General features: G+C 39.9%; 2 protein-coding genes across 2 annotated transcripts; both read right to left on the reverse strand.

Moving 5' to 3' along the window:
* Positions 1-928: 928 nt before the first annotated feature.
* LOC139151467 (ras-related protein Rab-7a-like) lies at positions 929-6,732 on the reverse strand. The gene is made up of 4 exons (XM_070724289.1): positions 6,168-6,732; positions 5,352-5,478; positions 2,548-2,772; positions 929-1,524 (listed from the first exon to the last, which is right to left on the reverse strand). The coding sequence occupies exons 1-4, from the start codon at positions 6,218-6,220 to the stop codon at positions 1,285-1,287; spliced, it is 645 nt and encodes a 214-aa protein (XP_070580390.1). The 5' UTR covers positions 6,221-6,732; the 3' UTR covers positions 929-1,284.
* A 4,419-nt stretch (positions 6,733-11,151) lies between these two features.
* Positions 11,152-17,381, reverse strand: LOC139151468 (ras-related protein rab7-like). The gene is made up of 4 exons (XM_070724290.1): positions 17,210-17,381; positions 15,297-15,423; positions 13,851-14,069; positions 11,152-13,099 (listed from the first exon to the last, which is right to left on the reverse strand). The coding sequence occupies exons 1-4, from the start codon at positions 17,260-17,262 to the stop codon at positions 12,887-12,889; spliced, it is 612 nt and encodes a 203-aa protein (XP_070580391.1). The 5' UTR covers positions 17,263-17,381; the 3' UTR covers positions 11,152-12,886.
* Positions 17,382-19,594: the final 2,213 nt, after the last annotated feature.

Below are 19,594 nucleotides of genomic sequence, written 5' to 3' on the forward strand. Positions count from 1 at the left end.
GGCGCCAAAATTTGTATGGTGAACCCTAATTTGTATTCTTGATTATGAAGGATGAGGGTTTAATTTTTCCTCGTGGAGAGTTGAGCAAACGTTAAAGCTGTTCAGTTTCGAGGCACGTATTACATTAAATTCTGGATTATTTCCCGATCAGGATAGAGAAATTATTAGTGTAGTTTGTAGAAAGTTTAACAATAGTATCAGAATTGTCCCGATCAGGATAGAGAAATTATTAGTGTAGTTTGTAGAAAGTTTAACAATAGTATCAGAATTGTCGTAACAGCTATCCTAGGTCTTCGAGTTGTGCAATTCAGGTCGATTACCTTATCGTACACCTCAATACGAAATTTTAGTCACAATCCCTGATCATGAACGCATCTTTCTAAATTATTCAGGTTTACAGGTTTCTACGCACAATTGTTTTTCCTGGTGAACTAATTTTGCATCTGGAGGGTCAAAATTCAGTATCCCAAGGGAACGTTCTCGACTCTTAATATCATCTTGAACAAAAAAGGTTTGTGTCAACATAAGAAAGGTTAGCCTTGACCTCGACCGTCTAAGCCATCAATCGCACCCTCGTTACCATATATCTCTCAAATCTTTCGTTCATATGAAAATACACTGGGAGCATTGTGCGTTGATGTCGTCAGCATGAACAGAACTATGCACATGAATAGTCGGCCGTATCCATTGCGTTTCAGGTCTGCTGCACCTTGATTTCAAAACTTCAACCGACAAAAACGGGTGCAACGGGCGACCATTTGTTATGAGCATGAGCCATTTCGTTTCAAGTGCTTTCCACCTTACATAAAATTTATGACATGTACAACATATTACGCGCCTTTGCCCTCGCTCTTGTGTCTGTGTTTATGAAATCCTTCTTATTGTTGTGTAATTGGACTAAATAAGAATAATTGTAACCACGGCAAACTGGCGTTTACCAAGGCACAAGGTAGTCAATATTATATTTATTGTCTTTTTGTGTTGTTCTGTTGTGATATAAATACACGTAATTATTAGAAAAGGGTTGTCCATAACAACTTTGACATTCAAATGTTATCGAAATCGAAGGTGCTTTTCTGGCGAGAAGTTGTTATTGACACACGTCATCGCACCAGAACATTGATGTCCAATCACAATCATTCAAACGACTCCATTTTTCCAGACCTGCTGAAGAGTGAGTCACATGGCTATACATGATAACTGTTAGTCTACGCGGCTGAAAAGGGTCGCATGATTCCCTCCCTGAAGGTCGTCGTATAAGTAGGCGCTGACTGACGCTTTGGGTTAGCAGTTACACTGTGACTTTGTCTCGTCGCCTTCCCAAGAGGCTATATCGTTAGTGACCGGTTTGACCACAGAGAGCGGCGTCTCCTCCGGTTCCGCCGTCACCATTGCTTTACGCGCATTCCTGGCGATTGTTTCGAAGACTTTTGCGACGCTAGCGTTGTCCTTGGCACTGGTTTCGAAGTAAGGCAGCACTTCTTTCTTGCTCCTGCACCATTCTTCAGCCGTCTCCCTACATACCTTTTCAAAGAACAGAGATGGGTGATCCAATGTCATTTTTAAGAGGAATTTTTGTCATGTCTGTTGATTCATTTGTCAACATTGCGTTTTATATCGTACAAAATGCGTTGTGTTTTGAATGAAGGCTTATGTTCAGTACTTCAAAACACTGTAAGGATAAATAAGATGTTGTTTCCTGGTTGAAAAATGCCTAAATTATTATCAAAAGTTGTGCGGATATTGTTCCTCTTGCGAAGAAGTGGCTGTACGTTTTAAAGAGAAACAGTCGTCGGAACTGCGCCTGTGCGAGTTTCAATGTTTACAAACAATGTATTTTGTGCACTATATCTAGATGCACCTCGTCATCATAGTTGCAACATTAAAGTTTACGATGTAGATTTTAACTTTCATCAATCACCATCATACCTTGAATACAATGTTAAAGCGAGTTTCTCAATACTTTTTACTTAACCTTTCATTTTTGTCACATAAAGAAGAAGAGGGAGAGAATTTTGAACGATGTAAGGAGAAAGTTGTGGAAATTTTAAACCAGAATGTGAAAATTCAATTATGGGAGAGTAGACACATTGTCAGAGCCCACCGAGTGCCAGCAATCGTGAAAGACAAGCCTCGTCCGATTGTTGTTAAGTTTCATCACTTTGAAGACAAAATTTCTGCCCTGAAAGCAAGACAACAATTAAAGGAGGCCGATATCGGTATTGGAAATGATTTGACCAAACGCCAACGAAGAAATATATCTCATCTTAAAAGACAAGGGAAAAATGCTTATTACAAAAACGGCAAGTTGGTGATTATAGACAGGACTGGTGTCGAAAACTGTGGAAGTAGTCAAGAAGCTAGTGTCGCTGACAGAAAGTCACATCGTCCTAGGACTCGTTTACAAAGTCGTCTCAACACCAGAGACTAGGGATTCGGCCACGGCCCAGACCGCTGTAACATTTTTAACTTGGAATGTGCAAGGATTGAAAACAAGTTGCATTCCTTTCATTTTTGTCACATTTGGCAAAACCGATGCACACTTACTTCTCTATCTTTGAGGTCTGTTTTGTTGCCGAGGACGAAGAAAGGCGAAAACTCGTTGTTCTCCGTCGCCAGGCTACCGTGGACCAGGAAATCCTCCCTCCACGTCTCGAGCGATTGGAAGGTTCTGTGTGACGTCACGTCGAAGACCAGCACGCATGCGTTGGTCCCCCTGTAGAATGACACGCCGAGACTTTTGAAGCGCTCCTGCCCCGCCGTGTCCCAGATCTGGATAACATAAATAGAAAGAGAGAAATTGAATGAACGAATGAGTGCATGAATGAATGAATGAAATTCTTCGAAACAAACTAGCGATCATATCATGCAGTGACAAAGCATAACATTACCATCACATACATATAACTTTTAAAAGTGTGCGCTCTTCTGATATATTTTCGTTCCAAGCCGAGATTTGCTTTGATAGTTTTACTCATTGCATCGAGGGAAAGGCTCAACATTTTCCGGCGGTACTTCCTTATCAACCGAAAACAAAAAAAAAATCATTAAATCATAATACTTGAGCCAAAATGACGTTGCTATGATGAGCGTCACATTATATATTATGGACCCGTGTGAGGTGTTCATTGGCCGGACGTAAAGAAGGCAAGCGGTCTCCCGTCGTGAGACAAATAAATTCCGAAGTTCGACCTGCAATTTTTATTACATGCTACAAAACCAACTAAGCGTCGTAAATAACCCTCTCATAGAAATCGGAACGAGCGGCAAGCAATAAAAAAGGTTGCTGTACTTCATGTGACGGTTTGCAATTTGTCAAACCGTGGAGTCCGAGTCTGTTTTAAGCTCCATGGCAAAAGTGCCCAGCCTTCTACAGTTCATACTTCTGGTAAAAGACAAAAATCATACCCTCTTCTGCCTCTAGGATCTGTCTCAGACTCTTTACGGGACTTGTAGGAGGGACGCAAAAACCATTGAAGACGTAAAAAAGTGTGGAGATTATTCTATTGTTAAATCCAATTTACTAAAATAATGCAAAATACAGTAAATTGAATGGAGCTGGCTACTGCAAATAGACCAGCCACAAACACATCAGTCCAAGTGTTGTTTGATTCTTGTCCAGAATCACGGTCACTGCACATAGTGGTCGTGTATATGAACCCATCATCCATTCACAGAGATCCTACGCGGTGCATGATGGTATTATAACAACGACGGCCATTGTTTTCCATTCGAACGTCTATTTATAGCAACCCCGATTGTATTTGCCTCGATGTGTTTGTCGGATGTCAACAGTTCTCACAGGGTAAATGTTAACTCAAGCGGTGTACTGTGAATTGAAAAGCAGGAATAAAGCCTCTCCTTAGTCACCTCTGGCTTCAGGATATAATGTGCAAACTGTACAGTATTTGCTATCATTGCTCGATGAGACCTGACCAGAAAACTTGAGCACGCGCAGTTTCCCAGAAATGATTGTGAATCAGTGTGAATGAACTATGAGGTGTGTGTCTTTTCCGTCTGTGCTCCTCGACAAAATGGCCGACTACCCTGTAAACCTGAGACGAATAATCAACCTAGCCCTGTCATCGGTCCTTTGTTTTATACAAACCGCAACATGAATCTCCTCAGTCTCATTCTCCAAGATCGGAACGCATCCGTGACATACTGTTTAAAACATGGTCCCTCCACAGTATCGGGAAGGAACTATGTTTTATGCAATACGCGCCTTGAAAGTGAATACCTGCTCAAAGTTTTCCCGATGAGACTGTTGATCATTCCCCAATTAAGTAAGGAACACAAAATCAAGAGTTGCCGAGCAAATTTCAGTCCTACAGAAACCAATTACCCAACATTTACCGATATTTGACATTCAAGATGACAGGTATCCCTGCGTTAACTCCACAAAACAAAGACGATGAAAACTTTACTTACTCTAACAGCTACAAAATTAGCCCCCTCAGAGTGGTGGACTTAAAGAATCTGAATATCCACTATCCCCGGGGCGCATTCCACCTTAAACCACGATGCCCATATATAAGGCACAGGCACCACCGTAGCTGATAGCGCTTTTAGTACAGTAGAAAGGCCCTTTCTACTGTACTAAAAACGCTATTAACTGACAACTACGGTGGTGCCTGTGATATAAGGGAAGATTCGGAAGGACTGTTTTATTTCACAAAAACCAAAACACTCTACTGTTACACTTTGATGTATGTATGGACTCAGTATTTCCTGAATTTCAATGCAGACTAACACTTAGTGTGCATGTGTCGACACAGAAGCGATCACTTATACCTGCATGATGTTCATCAAGAACACAGGGTACAGCCACGTAAAGAAAGTATGCAAAGTTTTACTCCTTTTTTCTCATGTAACATTCGTTTCAAAGGCTATGCCTATAACCCCTTCTTTGAATTATGTATGGTTTAAGTGTCATGGGCATTTTCTTATCCTGAGAAGGATCTGCCTAAAATCTGCGCAAACTTTATTCTACTGGGGAATTCTAGCATCATTTCGTCAGCGCCGTACGTGTTCTGGGATTATGCTCAGGCAGCTACGACTAGGGCGGGATTTGGTTTGTACAATAGTGGTACCAGGTGAGGTCGGCGATATCTACACAGACATGCATCGTTTCTCTTGTTGTCGGCCGTGACCCACGTTGAGGTGACATGACTATACAAACAGTTGTACTTGTCACGCCAAAGTGGAGAACAACTTGAGTGTCCGAAATGTCAGGCAACTTTGACACTAATCATGACAACTTTGACTTCATGTAAGCGATCCAAGTCTCAGTGATACCGTGCATGAAAAAGATAAACTACCATAAACGTAGAATTTCGTTTTTTTATTACCTGCAATGTCATGACGTCATCGCCGACCACGACTTCCTTCGTGGTGAAGTCGACTCCAATCGTCGCTTTGTACTTGTCGGTAAATTTGTTGTGTACATACTGGTCCACGAGTGACGATTTGCCGACGCTGTTTGTAGAGAATACAGGTACATGTAAACTGGCGGAACGTTATGTCATCCAGCGTAACGCAGTATTGAAAGTTAAAACACCCAACAATGGTCAAATAGTGATAATAATTATATCAAGAGTTCTAAATTTAATTATCCGGTTTCCATGCCAATTCTATCAATTTCCAACGGTCGTCTAGACTATTAACAAACGTCACTGTGGGCTGCCGTGCTAAGTTAAAAACAGTGTCCGGCCATACAGAAGTTTATAATCCTAGCGACGGCTGATGGCGTGATTTGGCAGCTCTGCCTCGATCAGCGGCAAAGATAGTCAATACCAACACAGTACGCACGTATCCGAACCGCGGTTGTATTTTCGTATGCTGTTTCTGAAATATCGATGTCACCAGGTATTTTACCTCCACTGATCTGAACCTTGCACGATCGAAATATAACGCTGGCGTCAAGTCTCACCTAGACTGTCGTCAGTTAATAAAAGGCCCACCGTGCACACAAGTCCAAAACATTGTTCCGCAGATGAAATGAACGAGTGCGCAAAGTTCCGTCTTCGAATGTTTCAAAAAATATGAAAAATCTCGACCTGTGATCTGAGACTGACTTAACCTTTTGATCTCGTCCATGTACACATTTCTGCACTCCACAAACGTGGCGATGAAAACTTCATCAACTTGCCGCCAAATTAACTTACCCACTGTCCCCAAGCAGAATGACTTTCACCAGTCGTTTCCTTCGGGTCGCCATCTTGTTTGAGCCGCTATAGTAGTAACACCGACCTTGAGGGCGGAGGTCACGCTTGTCGACAAGTTGCGACGCTCACTGCAACCGAACACCTACAGAGGTGGAAAACTCTCCAGACTTCATGAGACACGCTAGAGAAGGTTACCGTACACCGACCACGTATGCACCGACCCGTTGACCTATTTACGTCCCGTCTGATGAAGTGGACGTTGAAAAACTACCGACCTCTCACCTGAAAGGTGGCCAAGCGTACAAACCTGATGTGTCGGCACAAGGCGTGAATGGCCAGCAATTTGGTACCGTCGCTCGCCGTATAATTACGCTGCGGCCTCAAATTAGAATATAGAACATATGTTCCATATTTTCACATCTACAAATATTTAAAACTCGAATCTATGGGATATGAACATCAGACACTGCCACAGAACGCTGGTAGGCACATGACAACTAACCAACGACAAGAAGATCGGTCTGAACACAGGTTTGGCGGAGCACCTGAGGGCCAAAGGACAAATACAATTCTATGAAACTGTAGCAACGACGGTATTGTAAAGTGGAATGAAATGGGGTCAAATGATGAATGGAGGTTCTGTTTAGCATTTTCCCCTACTGTTCACTCATTAACTATTGGTTTGGAGTGTTAAACGACCGGTACTCAAAAAATCACCAGTAATTCCAATACCTGTTTTCAACGATCAGAACTTAGTGAACATAAAATGCAAATATTTTAGCGTGAATTGAAAACTCCATTGAATGTTTCTGAAAAAAAGTTGAATTGCAGTACAAATAAATTGGGACCCCTTTTTGATATGAAAATGGTTCCGCTTCGCGCGTATTGTTCCGATGGACTACTTTTTGTAAAGAGGGTAGAACAATTGATCCGTGGACAATGCTAGAACGCTTTTACCGAGTTACGAAAGAGCTCAATTATTCTATGTGCTCATACTATTTAAAGACACGGTTTTTCACAAATCGTCCTCACATGCCTATTACACTATAGGTTTACAGCGCATCCAGACTGTGTACACGTACGCGTGGAATTTTTTGAATCATGATATCACATAAAGGTATAATGCACATCGTGGACAGACAATCTGACTCTTAAACTTTTACAGTTCTCTTTTGATCCGCCACTTGTGGGGGCTCATTTTACAGCCCTTGGGGTGAGCAAAATTATCACCGTCTTAGTTTTTCGAAAATTTAAAATTTTATTTCTCTCCATAGAGTTAACTCGGGGATGGCAGCCATTTTGAATTAGTGATATCGGTAAATATTAGGTCATTTGTTTCTCTAGTACCAAAATTTGCACGGTGACCCCTAATTTGTATATTCTATTTGGTCAGAGAATGGTTGAAAATTTCATTGAGGAAAGTCTGAGCATAAGTTTAGGCCTTTCACTTTCGAGGCGAATACTGCCTTAAGACAATATAAATAGAAAATACATGTACAATGTATGCCTTGGAATAATAGAGATAGTACACACAACCGTCTGGTTATGATATATTTATGCTCATTGGGCAAGCGAAAGCTAGTCCTAAAATATAAATGCTGAAAATCCCGGGAAGATATTGAAATACCAAATTCATTTGTTACGTGAGCCTTACTCGCCCAAACGTTCGACAAAACAGAACTTTCCTTATTGACGTAGTATTGTTTCTTCAAAATAAATTAAAAAAATAAATGTGCATCTTTCAAATCACTCATAATGTGTTTGCATTATTCTTCAAATTTTGGAACTGCGTGTGATCGGCTTTGGCTTAATATTTCAAATTTATTGTCGTTGTGTTTTGTATTACGTACCTTTGCTACTCTCAATGTAATGTCGAAATGCAGAGTTAGTACCTTAGAAGCGAGATGTCGCCTGTACTGTCTATTGTAAGACAGTGTGTGTGTGTTCGTGTTCGAGGTTATTGTTTGCCACTGAATTTTAGTCGGGTTTTGAATTCATTGTCAACAAAATCATGTAGCACAATGCGTTTTCATTGCAGTGCTATTAATTGTGTTCAAATATCCACTAGCTTTAACTTTCAATGCTTTTCCCGTGTTTTAGTTGTAAAAGTGCGATTCCGATTTATAGCCTCACGACCGCGTACCGATCCTAGAAAACCTCGCCGACCAAAGACATTTTTTTTCGCATTTTCAAACAATTCAGGTAAATTCTCTAAATTGTACCCAAACAAACATTCCTCCGACCTCCTTACCCAAATTTTGGAGGCACGTTACCGTGAACGCGCATATTTTTCTATTTGGCCTACTTCTACTCCGGACCGTGACTAACTTTAATCTGTCAAAATAAAATTGCGTAATTTACACATTGCACTATATTTTCAACTTGAAACCATTACCTTGTATCCCATGAGGAAAATACACTTGTTTTTGTTGTATGGAACAACAAATTGATAAACAAAAAATCCAATGACAATGCTAAAACTTCGCACGTGCGTATACTGTCGACGGATTGCTGATGCACTGGAAGTCTCTGACCCCACCACGGCCCCTCCACGGACAAAGTCAGCAAAGCAGAGTGTTTTGTTAACTGAGTGCGATCCTGACAAATTATATTTTGCGCCATACCTGTTTGAACAAACGTCTGCGTACTAATTTTGCCATACATGATTGGCGCTGGAGGCAATGGTTACTTACATTTGCCGGCGGTTTCCGTGTCTTGTGGTCAGGAAATGCATAACCCTTCCGTACTCGCATAACTGAACTGTATCACAAGCTAACAAGAGGAGAGACTCGGACCGACAGCAGCAAAGCAGGGGAAGTTTATTAGTTTTTAATTAAAAATAACCAACTGGACTTCATCGGACTTTGTCTGCCCGCATGCACGATACGTATTTAGGGAGCCTTCTAAAGGGGCGGACCGGGGAATTGGGGTGTCACTTTTTAGAAAACTGTCCGGGGTCACTTCTTATAAACCTATCTTGTAGGGAGGATCACCAGAAGATGATTTTACAGCCTAACCTTCGATTGTCCTTGTCATATTTCCTGATAGAAAATCACCGACGAAATACGCCAATTCTTTTAAATACATACACATTATTCATAAGCTCCACAAGCAAGGCAATCTACATTAAACACCTTGAACAGTTAAAATTGATGAAAGACAAAAGACAGAAACATATAGGACAGGTGGCAAAGTGTATATCAATTATCAAACGTCTATAAATGCACAGATATTGTTAGTTTATATAGGTAAAAATTGTTCATAGTTCTCTCATAGCCACGGACTACCAATACCGTGTGTGTAGTGAATCAACATTTCAGGAAATTTCAAAAATCAAATTTCTTGCACACATATTGACTTGTAACCACCCTAGTCTAATCGAGTGCATTAATATCAATAATCAAACACGCATAAATAAACAGATTTACTTAGTTTTGTATTGGAAAAAATTATTCATAGTTTCCTCATAGACTACCATGTATAGTAAATCAACATTTTCAATGAAATCTAAAAATCCAATTTCTTGTACACACATGCACGTTTTACTTCCCACTTCAAGCAAAGTACATTTACATATATTATCAAACATATATAAATGTACAGATATAGCTTGTTGTCCGGAGGAAAATTGTCAGTAGTTTGCATTATAGACTCCCATGTATTATGATTTGATATTTTTGGGTGAAGCACTATATCAGCCACATCTTGCCTTCTTATAGTTGCACAAAATATGGTGACCGTCCTGCAAATGCATGAAATATCATGTCTCTTCAAAAATGCTTGCGTGATAAATTGCAACCCTCCCTCCTAAAACACCAGCTCTCTCCCCCCGCAACTTTTGTCCCTAACTTACATAACAATTAAACCAATTGTTATGTAAATTAGCTGACACTGTTTCAGAAATGCCTTGGGAAAATACTGCAGTGATTGGGGGAGGGTCAAGTTTTAGAATATCGGACAAGGGGGAGGGTTACACCTTAGACAAGAGGATAGGGGGAGGGTCACATTTTACAGTACAGGTGTCCACTGAATTCCCCCTGCCTTTCCCCCCCCCCACCGAAATTACTGAAAGCTCCCTTAAGACTGGTCACATGCTATGGTCGTTTCCTGTATTTTGAGATTGTAAGCAATCTAACACAACACACATTTTTTATGAGGTTGGAAACTGAAACCTCTCCGCAGCTCAAAATATTGATGGTGTTATTTCAAAGTTTAAAACTCCTGGCGTTGCTCCACGTTCTCTCGAATCAGGGCTTTATTTCCGCTCCACGTTGTAAGGCAAAATGTTTGGTGGTGTACCGGTAATGGGTCTGTAGCTATTTAAGGCAACAGTCTACTCGATCCAAGTAGCATGGCAGAAGAACCATCCGCTGCAACTGTCTGAGGAAAATTTTGACATCATTATCGCAAAGATTATTTCACACAATATCACAGTTTCGATGTTTCAGTCAGTCTCCGACCTTCTAAAGTAAAGTTATTTTCACTCAGTCACAGACAAATATAGACAGACTGGAAACGCGGCATGCTTTTGTTCCATGGTCGTCTGGGTAGACTATTGGCTTTTAATTTTCTTCTCCAATCTTGGCATACATCTGTATAACCGATGTATAGAATTGAGCTGTGCCGGCTTCGAGCAGGAGAAAAGCATGCGCCATGAACGGCTATGTCTTGCCAAATTTCCAACATTAATTTTGCTTTAAACAATGTAGAGAGTAATATAACACTATATTCAAAACCAAAAAACGATGATAAGCGAAAGTCTGACATATAGGTCCCAAAGGTATTAGCGTGATGGCGTTTCGAAGTGATATGAAGGAGAGATATTAGGGTACCATTGTTATGCTAGGTACAGATAAATATAGACTGTCTATGTTTGTCTGTGACTCAGTGAAGCTGGAGTAAAAATTAAAAAGTACAGTGCCGTCAAATGTAGACTGCAAAAGAAGTCGCCCACACGGTGACCATAGAACGAAACCGAAATCGCTGCTTTTGATTGAGATTTTATTTGAGGAAAACTGAAAACTGATAATTACACACAGTTAACAGAATAATGCTGGTATATGATACAATTTTGGTGAATTGTAATGTTAGTGTACGCGAATTTCTGGTAGATACCAGACTGTGGTCTTATGGAATAATTTAGCATGATTAAAACGATGAAGCTCCCTCCCAAATCAATGATACATAAAAGAGCAAGTTAACACTTTTGTCATTGTGATGTGCCATCAAGAAACAGGTATTTTTCACCCTCTCAGGCCATGCAAACAAAGCGCGTCGTGTTCACTATACACACATTGAAAAATGAACTCCACCAAGTAAAATTCACTTGTCAACACAAACACTAGTGGACATCACATAATTTCTGTTGTTGTGTTTACCTTGACAAGCGGAACACCTAGACAATTTGACGTGATTTGGGGTTCGGAACAAGACATTGCATTTTACAAAGGCGAAAAAATGTTAGTAACAGGAAAAAATACTTCAAAAGTCACAAGTTATTATTACAGAGCTTTAATCTTAAAGTTTCAGGATTTTTGATATCGAAGCGTGTGAATGTTTAATTAAGGAAAGGGTGCAATACCTTCAAATCGCTGTCAAACGATGTGATTCACAAAAAATATCGTTCAACATAAAATAAACAAATTTCTTTGATTTAATCTCTATGTAACGAGCTCGTGTAAATAATATACATTACTATGCAATTTAATGCTGACATTTGGTTTCCACGTTGACAAAAATAAGCTGAGGTATAGAGGATATTTTGCTCTTCGGTAAACGATCATGTTTCCCGCCAAAGACTCTGTATAATGTATGCATTATATTTCTGTCAGCCATATTTGGCCGCGAAATAACATACATAAGCTTAGCCGTTGCTAATGATATTTTTAGCTCAACATTTCAAAGAAAAAACCAGTGTCGTTCCTGATTTATCCATCCTGAGGAATGCACGCCCAGGCAATATAATATCATTTTGCAACGTCAATTCAGTGAAAGCCAAACACTTTGTAAAACGCCATTTTTTAGCAAATCGTACCATTGTCAATTGTTTCATCGTATGACATATATGATCTATGGACGTAAAGTTAACCATTACAAAATAATCAACAATATAAGTGACTTGAGGTTTTACCAGTTAAATATGCATATTTTTGGACACAACAGAGGCACGCACCGTCACGTGACCACCACCTGGCTCGAACGGTGGACTCCGATGCTTATAAACACAGCGAAATGAAATTCTCACGTCATGGCTGATGTTATTCCAGATTAAAATTTATTTCCCAGGACGTGTACAGTCATTATTGCATAGATGCACGTCATAGGTATGTAATACTGTTGTACGGTGTAGCGTATATTGAAAGAGCGTCGCTCGAAAGTTCAGGTGCGTCGGGTAAGTTCACATCAGATGACTTATGAGCGCAACCGAACCGGTTGAAGTGTTAATATTCCTGCGACGGGAACGCTACTGCTTTAAAATGAAAATAACATTGCAAAGGGGAAATCTATCGTAGTCGAGAAAAGTTCTTCATCAACTAACCGTTCAGATGGATATGTGAACTACATTCAAGGCGGTGATTTATTCATAAGACTGGTTTGTAAATTGTTCAGATTAACCTGAAGTTTGATTTGCTGTTAGAGGGCGCACCTTTCTCACAAGTTTTCGAAATGAAAGTTCTCTTGACTGAGCCAACATGAGAAAATTGATTCATAAAATTGCACTAGCAGCACTGGGACTTTTTTCGACGCTTCTTTGGTTCTTCCAGTCTCACCGACGTAGTGAGGAAGTCCGGTTCTGCCGTCACGTGCAATACAATGTTCATGGCGATAAACTGGAATACCTGGTCCACGTTGGTACACTCAATGGCGCTCGTCTCGAAGTACGGGATGTCTCCATTGGCCAGGCACCAGCGTCTTGCCTCGTCCGACGTGACCTGCATTTAGGGGGAGGGAGCGAAATACATGGATCAGAAAAGCGGAAATGAGTGATTCTTCGTCATATTCTGACGACAGTTTTACAAGTGTTTAGTTTTACGGTGTAAACTGTGAATTTTCTTCTTCAGTCTTGGCATACATCTGTATAACCGATGTATAGTGCCGGCTTCGAGCAGGAGTCATAAAAAAGCATGCGCCATGAACGGCTATCTTGCCAAAATTTCCCACATTTGCTTTAAACTATGTAGAGAGTAATATAACACTATATTCAAAACCAAAAAAATGATGAATAAGCGAAAGTCTGACATATAGGTCCCAAAGGTATTAGCGTGATGGCGTTTCGAAGGAATATGAAGGGGAGATATTAGGGCACCTTTGTTATGCTACGTAACCTGTGACAGTGGTTAGTGTGGACTGAAGCCATTTGCATTTTTTCTGAGTCAACTTGATCGTCCTATCTATTCGACACAATCTGATGTACACCCAAGCAATAATAGAGGTGAAGGACGAAGGTACGACACGAAAGTTCTTCAGAGCGATTATCTGGCAGTTGTCGCTATTTCTTGAAACAAAAGTTGAATTTTCATTGAAAACATACGAATGAGATAGCCCGATAAGGAAACCAGGTTGATACCACCAAACTTTGAACCCAAGGTCCTCGTCCGAGAACTTGGACAATGGATGGATTTTTGACTCGAAAAAAGTAGATTCATTACATTTATGATAGATATGTTATTTAGGTGAGCTTACCTCTCTGTTTTCAAGGTCGATCTTGTTGCCAAGGACAACACAGGTGTGGCGCGCTGGAGTGGTCGGGTTTGCGTGAAGCACGAACTCGTCCTTCCATTTGTTCAGCGCTTTGAAGGACTCCGGAACAGTCACGTCGAATACGAGGACACAACATTGCGTTCCCCGGTAATACGTGATGCCCAGACTGCTGTAACGCTCCTGGCCTGCCGTGTCCCAAATCTGTTGTAGATCAAAGCAAATATCTATCATGAATACCACGTACCTGAAGGGCGTCATTAGAATTTGTACTACTTCCTTGGCGATTTCGAAATAAACCCTCATCTTTTTAGGAAAAGGGGTCCAGAAAATGGCGCGTTTTCGATCGTTCCCATATTTAATGCTGTATCTATTGACGTGTGGGCGATGACACGTCTGCTTACTTCGAAAGTGATGGTCAATTAAATGAGTATTATGGAAGAATGCGCCTCGGGGACAGATATTCGGGCTCTATAATTTTGTTCAATACTTCTCTAGTCTAACGCTTGTTTGGGTTCATTTATAGCTTTTGGCGCGAGCAAAATTTTCATCGTCTTCGCATTTTGAAAATTGAAAGTTTATATTTTCCCATACAGTTAACACACTATGGCGGCAATTTTGCAATAATAATCAATATCAATTATAGGTAAATTTCATGGAATTTGTTTCTCTAGTACCAACCTTCGCACGGTTCCCCTGATTTTATTCTTGGTTTAGTAGAAGGGTGGGTGAAAATCTCATTGAGGGAAGTTTTATCACAAGTTTAAGTTTTTCACTTTCGAGGCGCGTGCTATCTTAAATACGGATTCCGACCTATTCCCTTTCTTGCATACTTGCAAGAAGCAACTGTAACAGCATGTATATGCTGTATATATCGTTTGTAATACCAACTGAATTCTCGACTGAAGTTGATGGGACAACATCTATAACTATCGGTCATTCTCGTTAATTTTGTTCAATAAAATAACATCGCATATCTATTCAGTGTGTCCCAAAAAGGGTATGTCGATAAAAGTCGACACACCGCCAACAAGGCAAATTTTGCATAAATATGCAATGTTATTTTTCTCATGAGACTCTGGTCCGGATAAGAATCATATCATCAACATGAACATCGGGCATTAAACACACACACACAGGCTGTGTTGACAAGTCATATACTAGGTATTTGGCATTGATTTTTAAAAGTGCAGAAGCAGAAAAACATTTTTCAAAGAGACCAAAATACTGGGAAATACATCAAAAGTTAAAGCGAATGGAACTTATTGTAATACAATTCCTCGTGTCTTCCGATCCTGTGCAAAACAGTTAATGCTTCTTAAGGCAAAAATAGTTGGCGAAAGAACTTTTTCATTGGTCCCTGTTTAAGGTCACCGGTGATTTCACACTTCTCTACCGTGTGTGGGCGCACTTCATGACAAAGTCACTTACCTTCATAGTCACACGTTGGTCGCCCACCATCACCTCTTTGACGGCGAAGTCGGCCCCGATTGTCGGTGTGTAGTGGTCGATGAATTTACCGCGGCAATAGCGATCCACGATCGACGATTTTCCAACCCTGTGTTTGTAAATAATCAATTAGGAACATACGTTTAACTTTTGGTTCGGCGCGCAATCATTTCATAACGAGGCCATGACATATTAACGTAAAAACTACATTTCCAACATATATCAGCCATCATCCGGGATACTCAGGAGCTCGTGTAGATTTTAAGTTTTCATTAATTAATACCGCAAGAATAAATCGACAATTATACATTCTTATCCAAAATGGAAAAACGACGGAGGACAAAGTTTCAACAAGGTCAGCACTATTCTAAATTCAAAGATCATTATTTTCGTATTTAATTTCAGTCTCAATTGTATATATAGCCCTGCTTTCCAATGCTATGTGTCTGTTAACATCAGCAACTCCATTCATTACAACATATCTCGTCTTATCATCGATAGTAGCAGAAACCGTACAGGAAGAGTGCACAAGTGCGACATCGTCACGTATTATGAAAGACGCCTTTCACTCCATATAGATACTTACAAGTTGTTTACATACAAGCGCGGCGATAATGTTCCTTGTACGAAACAGGTATATGAAATTACTGCATAATATTGTAACACAGAGTTTAAATTGTCTTATATATATATATATATATATATATATATATATATATAATATATATATATATATATATCTCCTGCAATGTCAGAGTTAGTATAAACAAACACGTTGGCATATGAGAGAGAGAGAGAGAGAGAGAGAGAGAGAGAGAGAGAGAGAGAGAGGGGGGGGGGGGGGGGGTTACTCGAACCAGAAGTGTTAATTAACTGCCATCTGATTTATGACTATTGTCATAGTATCGTTTTAACTTGTAAAATAAAACTTGTGACTGTCACATAAAGATCATGTCATGTGGGTTTTTAACAGCCAGTGTTGTTGTTCCAAAAACAGTGTTATGATAGTACGTTGTTTGTTGCTTTCATATGGTAATCACCGGCATGGTTTTTAAATAGTGTAAATGTAATGGAAACCGAATTAATAAAAGCCGTCGAGCGTCATGTGAAAAAAAGATCAAATTCAAAACAAACGTTCTCAGAAAACGATATTAATTGAGGTTCTGCACGGTAAATTTATTAGTGTGTATCAACCGCAAATACAATGTCCAAGTGTGTTCATAAATAATCATAGCAGTGTTGGGGAACCCTATGTTGTTGATAATTTTAATATCGTTGTCAGTGATACAGTGGCACACAGTTCTTGCAAGTATCGCGAAACACTATACACTCTATCCGGTGGAATATCATCTCGCTTCCAATTGATATGATCAGATATGTGAACCATCTAACCAGGTCGATATATATCTTCACGCAAGGCCACTTTTTCGCTCCATTGGCGTTACACATGTCAGGGTTTTTACCAACCTGTCCTGCATAACACTTGAGACATGCATAACGAGGGTAACGAGATCGCTGCATTCACATATGGCCCATGAATGTGCTCGTACACAGTGAGCGCTGATGATAGGCTAGCGAACACAGGGTCTCTATGGAATCATACATCACCCCAAAGTGTTTCATACCCTATATGACCATGTACAACATCGAGAACAGAAAATAAACACAGCGTGTTGTCACACAAACCGCGGCTTTTACGATCATCATTGTTCTAAATATAAGAATGGTAGAGGAAGTGTCGCCCGTAATACTACAGAAAGAACAATGCACAAATATGACACGAATAATGCACTGTATACGGTCATGTGGCTATGCGATATCGGGCGCCGGCTGACCGGATCAGTTGTTGCACATAGCAAGACTTCAAGGGGGGTGTGTCACGGAGGAATACTCACCCGCTGTCTCCCAAGAGGAGAACTTTAACGACCCGTGCGTCACTGGCAGCCATATTTCGAAGTTCGTATACCGTATGCTCGACTGCCTATTGCACGGTGCGAGGCAGTGACGAGGAGGCTAAAATAGCCTGGCTTTCAATTATACGTGTAAGTGTATGCCAACAATTCGATCGAAACAAAGGCAAACAAAGGGGCATGGGTCAATTCGCTCATTCATTCATTTTAATAGGGGCAAGGTACATTTCTGTCATCACGTGGGGGGGGGGGGGGCCTTCGGTAAATATAAAAGTATTATTATCACTAGTAGTAAGAATATTATTATTGTTGTTGTTACTTTATATTATTGTCATCATTGTCATGTTGTTGTTGTATTTATTTGTTTTTGGTTGTGATATTAGTATTATTTCTACATGTTGAAAGTACAGAATTATGAAATAAAAAAAAAGAAAATGTTTGAATCTTTGTGTCATTTTGTGAAAAAAAATAAAATCAGCAAAAGTAGACAAGGGGTTTCCGAGGAATAATTCATAATTGTCCTTTATCTAAAGATACATACGATCATATATACATACATACGTAGTACGTAAGTACATACATACACACATACACACACACCACACACACACATACATACATACATACATACATACATACATACATACATACATACATACATACATACATACATACATACATACTACACCAACGTAAGTACATATAATTACTTCGAACGCAATGCTGTCAGTTTTCAATCACATACGTCCATATTTAGACTGTACGCTTTGACCCCCCCCCCCTCCCCAATCCCTCTCTTTCTCTCTCAATAATCGGTTAAATCACTGAAACAAATAACGGGTATGTGGACTTTGAGTCCCTGTAAAAAATCGTGATCTATAAGTGTTCAAATCTTGACATTCTTGAGTAGATGACGTTAAAATTATGACATGACCTTATACACCGCGTGGTTTTCAGTGTATAATGCTTGTTTCTGATATTGTGGATCAAATAAATCTCTTTAATATCAGATATAGCGATGTGTCTGCGAGTCGTGTAGTATGACTTTCGGCGTTGATGTGCTCGCCTGTTCCTCCAATCGGGAGGCTAGGATCAACCTTTCATGAATAGTTAAGAGAAGGAAAGCAAGATAATTCTACATCTGATCGTAATAAGATTGAGAAAAAATGTAAAGGTGGTTTGCAAGCGCGATAGGGATTGGTGGGATCAAATGATATGTAAGGAACAAAGTGTTGCCTTCATCATTTTCTTGAAATTACCACAGAAGTTCATTCAAGATAAAATCTTACAAAACACAAACATACTCTTCATGGCGCTTATCGGCGCACTTCTTAAAAATATGGTTATATTAATCCAAAGTAAAAACAATCAATGTTTCCTCATGCAGGAATTTTTCGTTTTATCCAATCCCCTGTACGTCAAACTGTTTATATGTTTTACTATCAAACTGATGACAAACAATCTTTGATCTAATTGGTTGAGACGATCATGCCTACACTTGGTGGCTGTCGAAATGGCCTTTATCATGATTGAATTTGCCACAATCAGTCTGAATGATAAAGTTTAGCAGGAGGTGAGAGGGCCGGGGTATTTAGGATCTGAAGTAAAATTCAAAAAAAAAATTGGGTACAATAACAATCGTAAAAACTTTATTCATCCTTCAAAATGGCGAGTAAAAGCTTTCGTAATGTACAGTGTGGGTCATATGTAGTTGCGTTTCATAAAGCTTGTGACCGGTACCTCCATGGAAACCCCAAGCAGTACAGGATATCGGTCGGAGAAAAACCACTTGTTAAACCTTTCACGTCATAATTTCAATATACTGTCTTCACTGATATGATATTACGGAAATAAACCGTGCAAGTGAGTGGTGTATACCACTCGGTTTTGAATAGATAATTCCATATATGCACTCACTATCGCTTGTGTCGTGAACGGGTTCAAAATCTCGCCGTGTACCCCGGGCCCGTCGGTGAGGTGGTTTATTGGTTACATAAATATCCACATATTACTCAGATGGTTGACGGCATCCTTCTTTTTCAAATTCCTTTTCAATCATTTCAGATGATAACATGCCTTTCTAGTGATACCTTTTCCAAAACATGAACGTCTGGCCGGAATTCTTTAACCTTCGGAACCGCATCAAAAAAGCAAAACACACAAAAACTTCTGTTTAAAACTTCCAAAGGCTTTACTTCGATATTTAATTTGTTTATTGGGAAACCGGTTATTTTCCATTTCGATTTCGCAGCACCTTTCGCTGAAATACATTCTACGTACGGCCGGCAACTTGTCATTATGATACTTATGCATCAAACAATGTAGGTCGCATAGGTGGGGGATAGCTCAAGAATACTGTTCTCGAACCTA

Source organism: Ptychodera flava, chromosome 15 (genome assembly GCF_041260155.1).
Source record: "Ptychodera flava strain L36383 chromosome 15, AS_Pfla_20210202, whole genome shotgun sequence".
In the NCBI taxonomy this organism is placed as follows: Eukaryota; Metazoa; Hemichordata; class Enteropneusta; family Ptychoderidae; genus Ptychodera; species Ptychodera flava.

What these genes read in the sequence shown, in the direction of transcription:
- LOC139151468 (XM_070724290.1), bottom strand. Translation starts at nt 17,262, where the DNA reads ATGGCTGCCAGTGACGCACGGGTCGTTAAAGTTCTCCTCTTGGGAGAC. An exon ending in CTCCTCTTGGGAGACAGCGG is followed by an intron (nt 15,424 to 17,209) that starts GTGAGTATTCCT and finishes TTACAAACACAG; the next exon opens with GGTTGGAAAATCGTCGATCG. An exon ending in ACCAACGTGTGACTATGAAG is followed by an intron (nt 14,070 to 15,296) that starts GTAAGTGACTTT and finishes GATCTACAACAG; the next exon opens with ATTTGGGACACGGCAGGCCA.
- LOC139151467 (XM_070724289.1), bottom strand. Translation starts at nt 6,220, where the DNA reads ATGGCGACCCGAAGGAAACGACTGGTGAAAGTCATTCTGCTTGGGGAC. An exon ending in ATGACGTCATGACATTGCAG is followed by an intron (nt 2,773 to 5,351) that starts GTAATAAAAAAA and finishes TATGTTATCCAG; the next exon opens with ATCTGGGACACGGCGGGGCA. An exon ending in CAGACCTCAAAGATAGAGAA is followed by an intron (nt 1,525 to 2,547) that starts GTAAGTGTGCAT and finishes TTCTTTGAAAAG; the next exon opens with GTATGTAGGGAGACGGCTGA.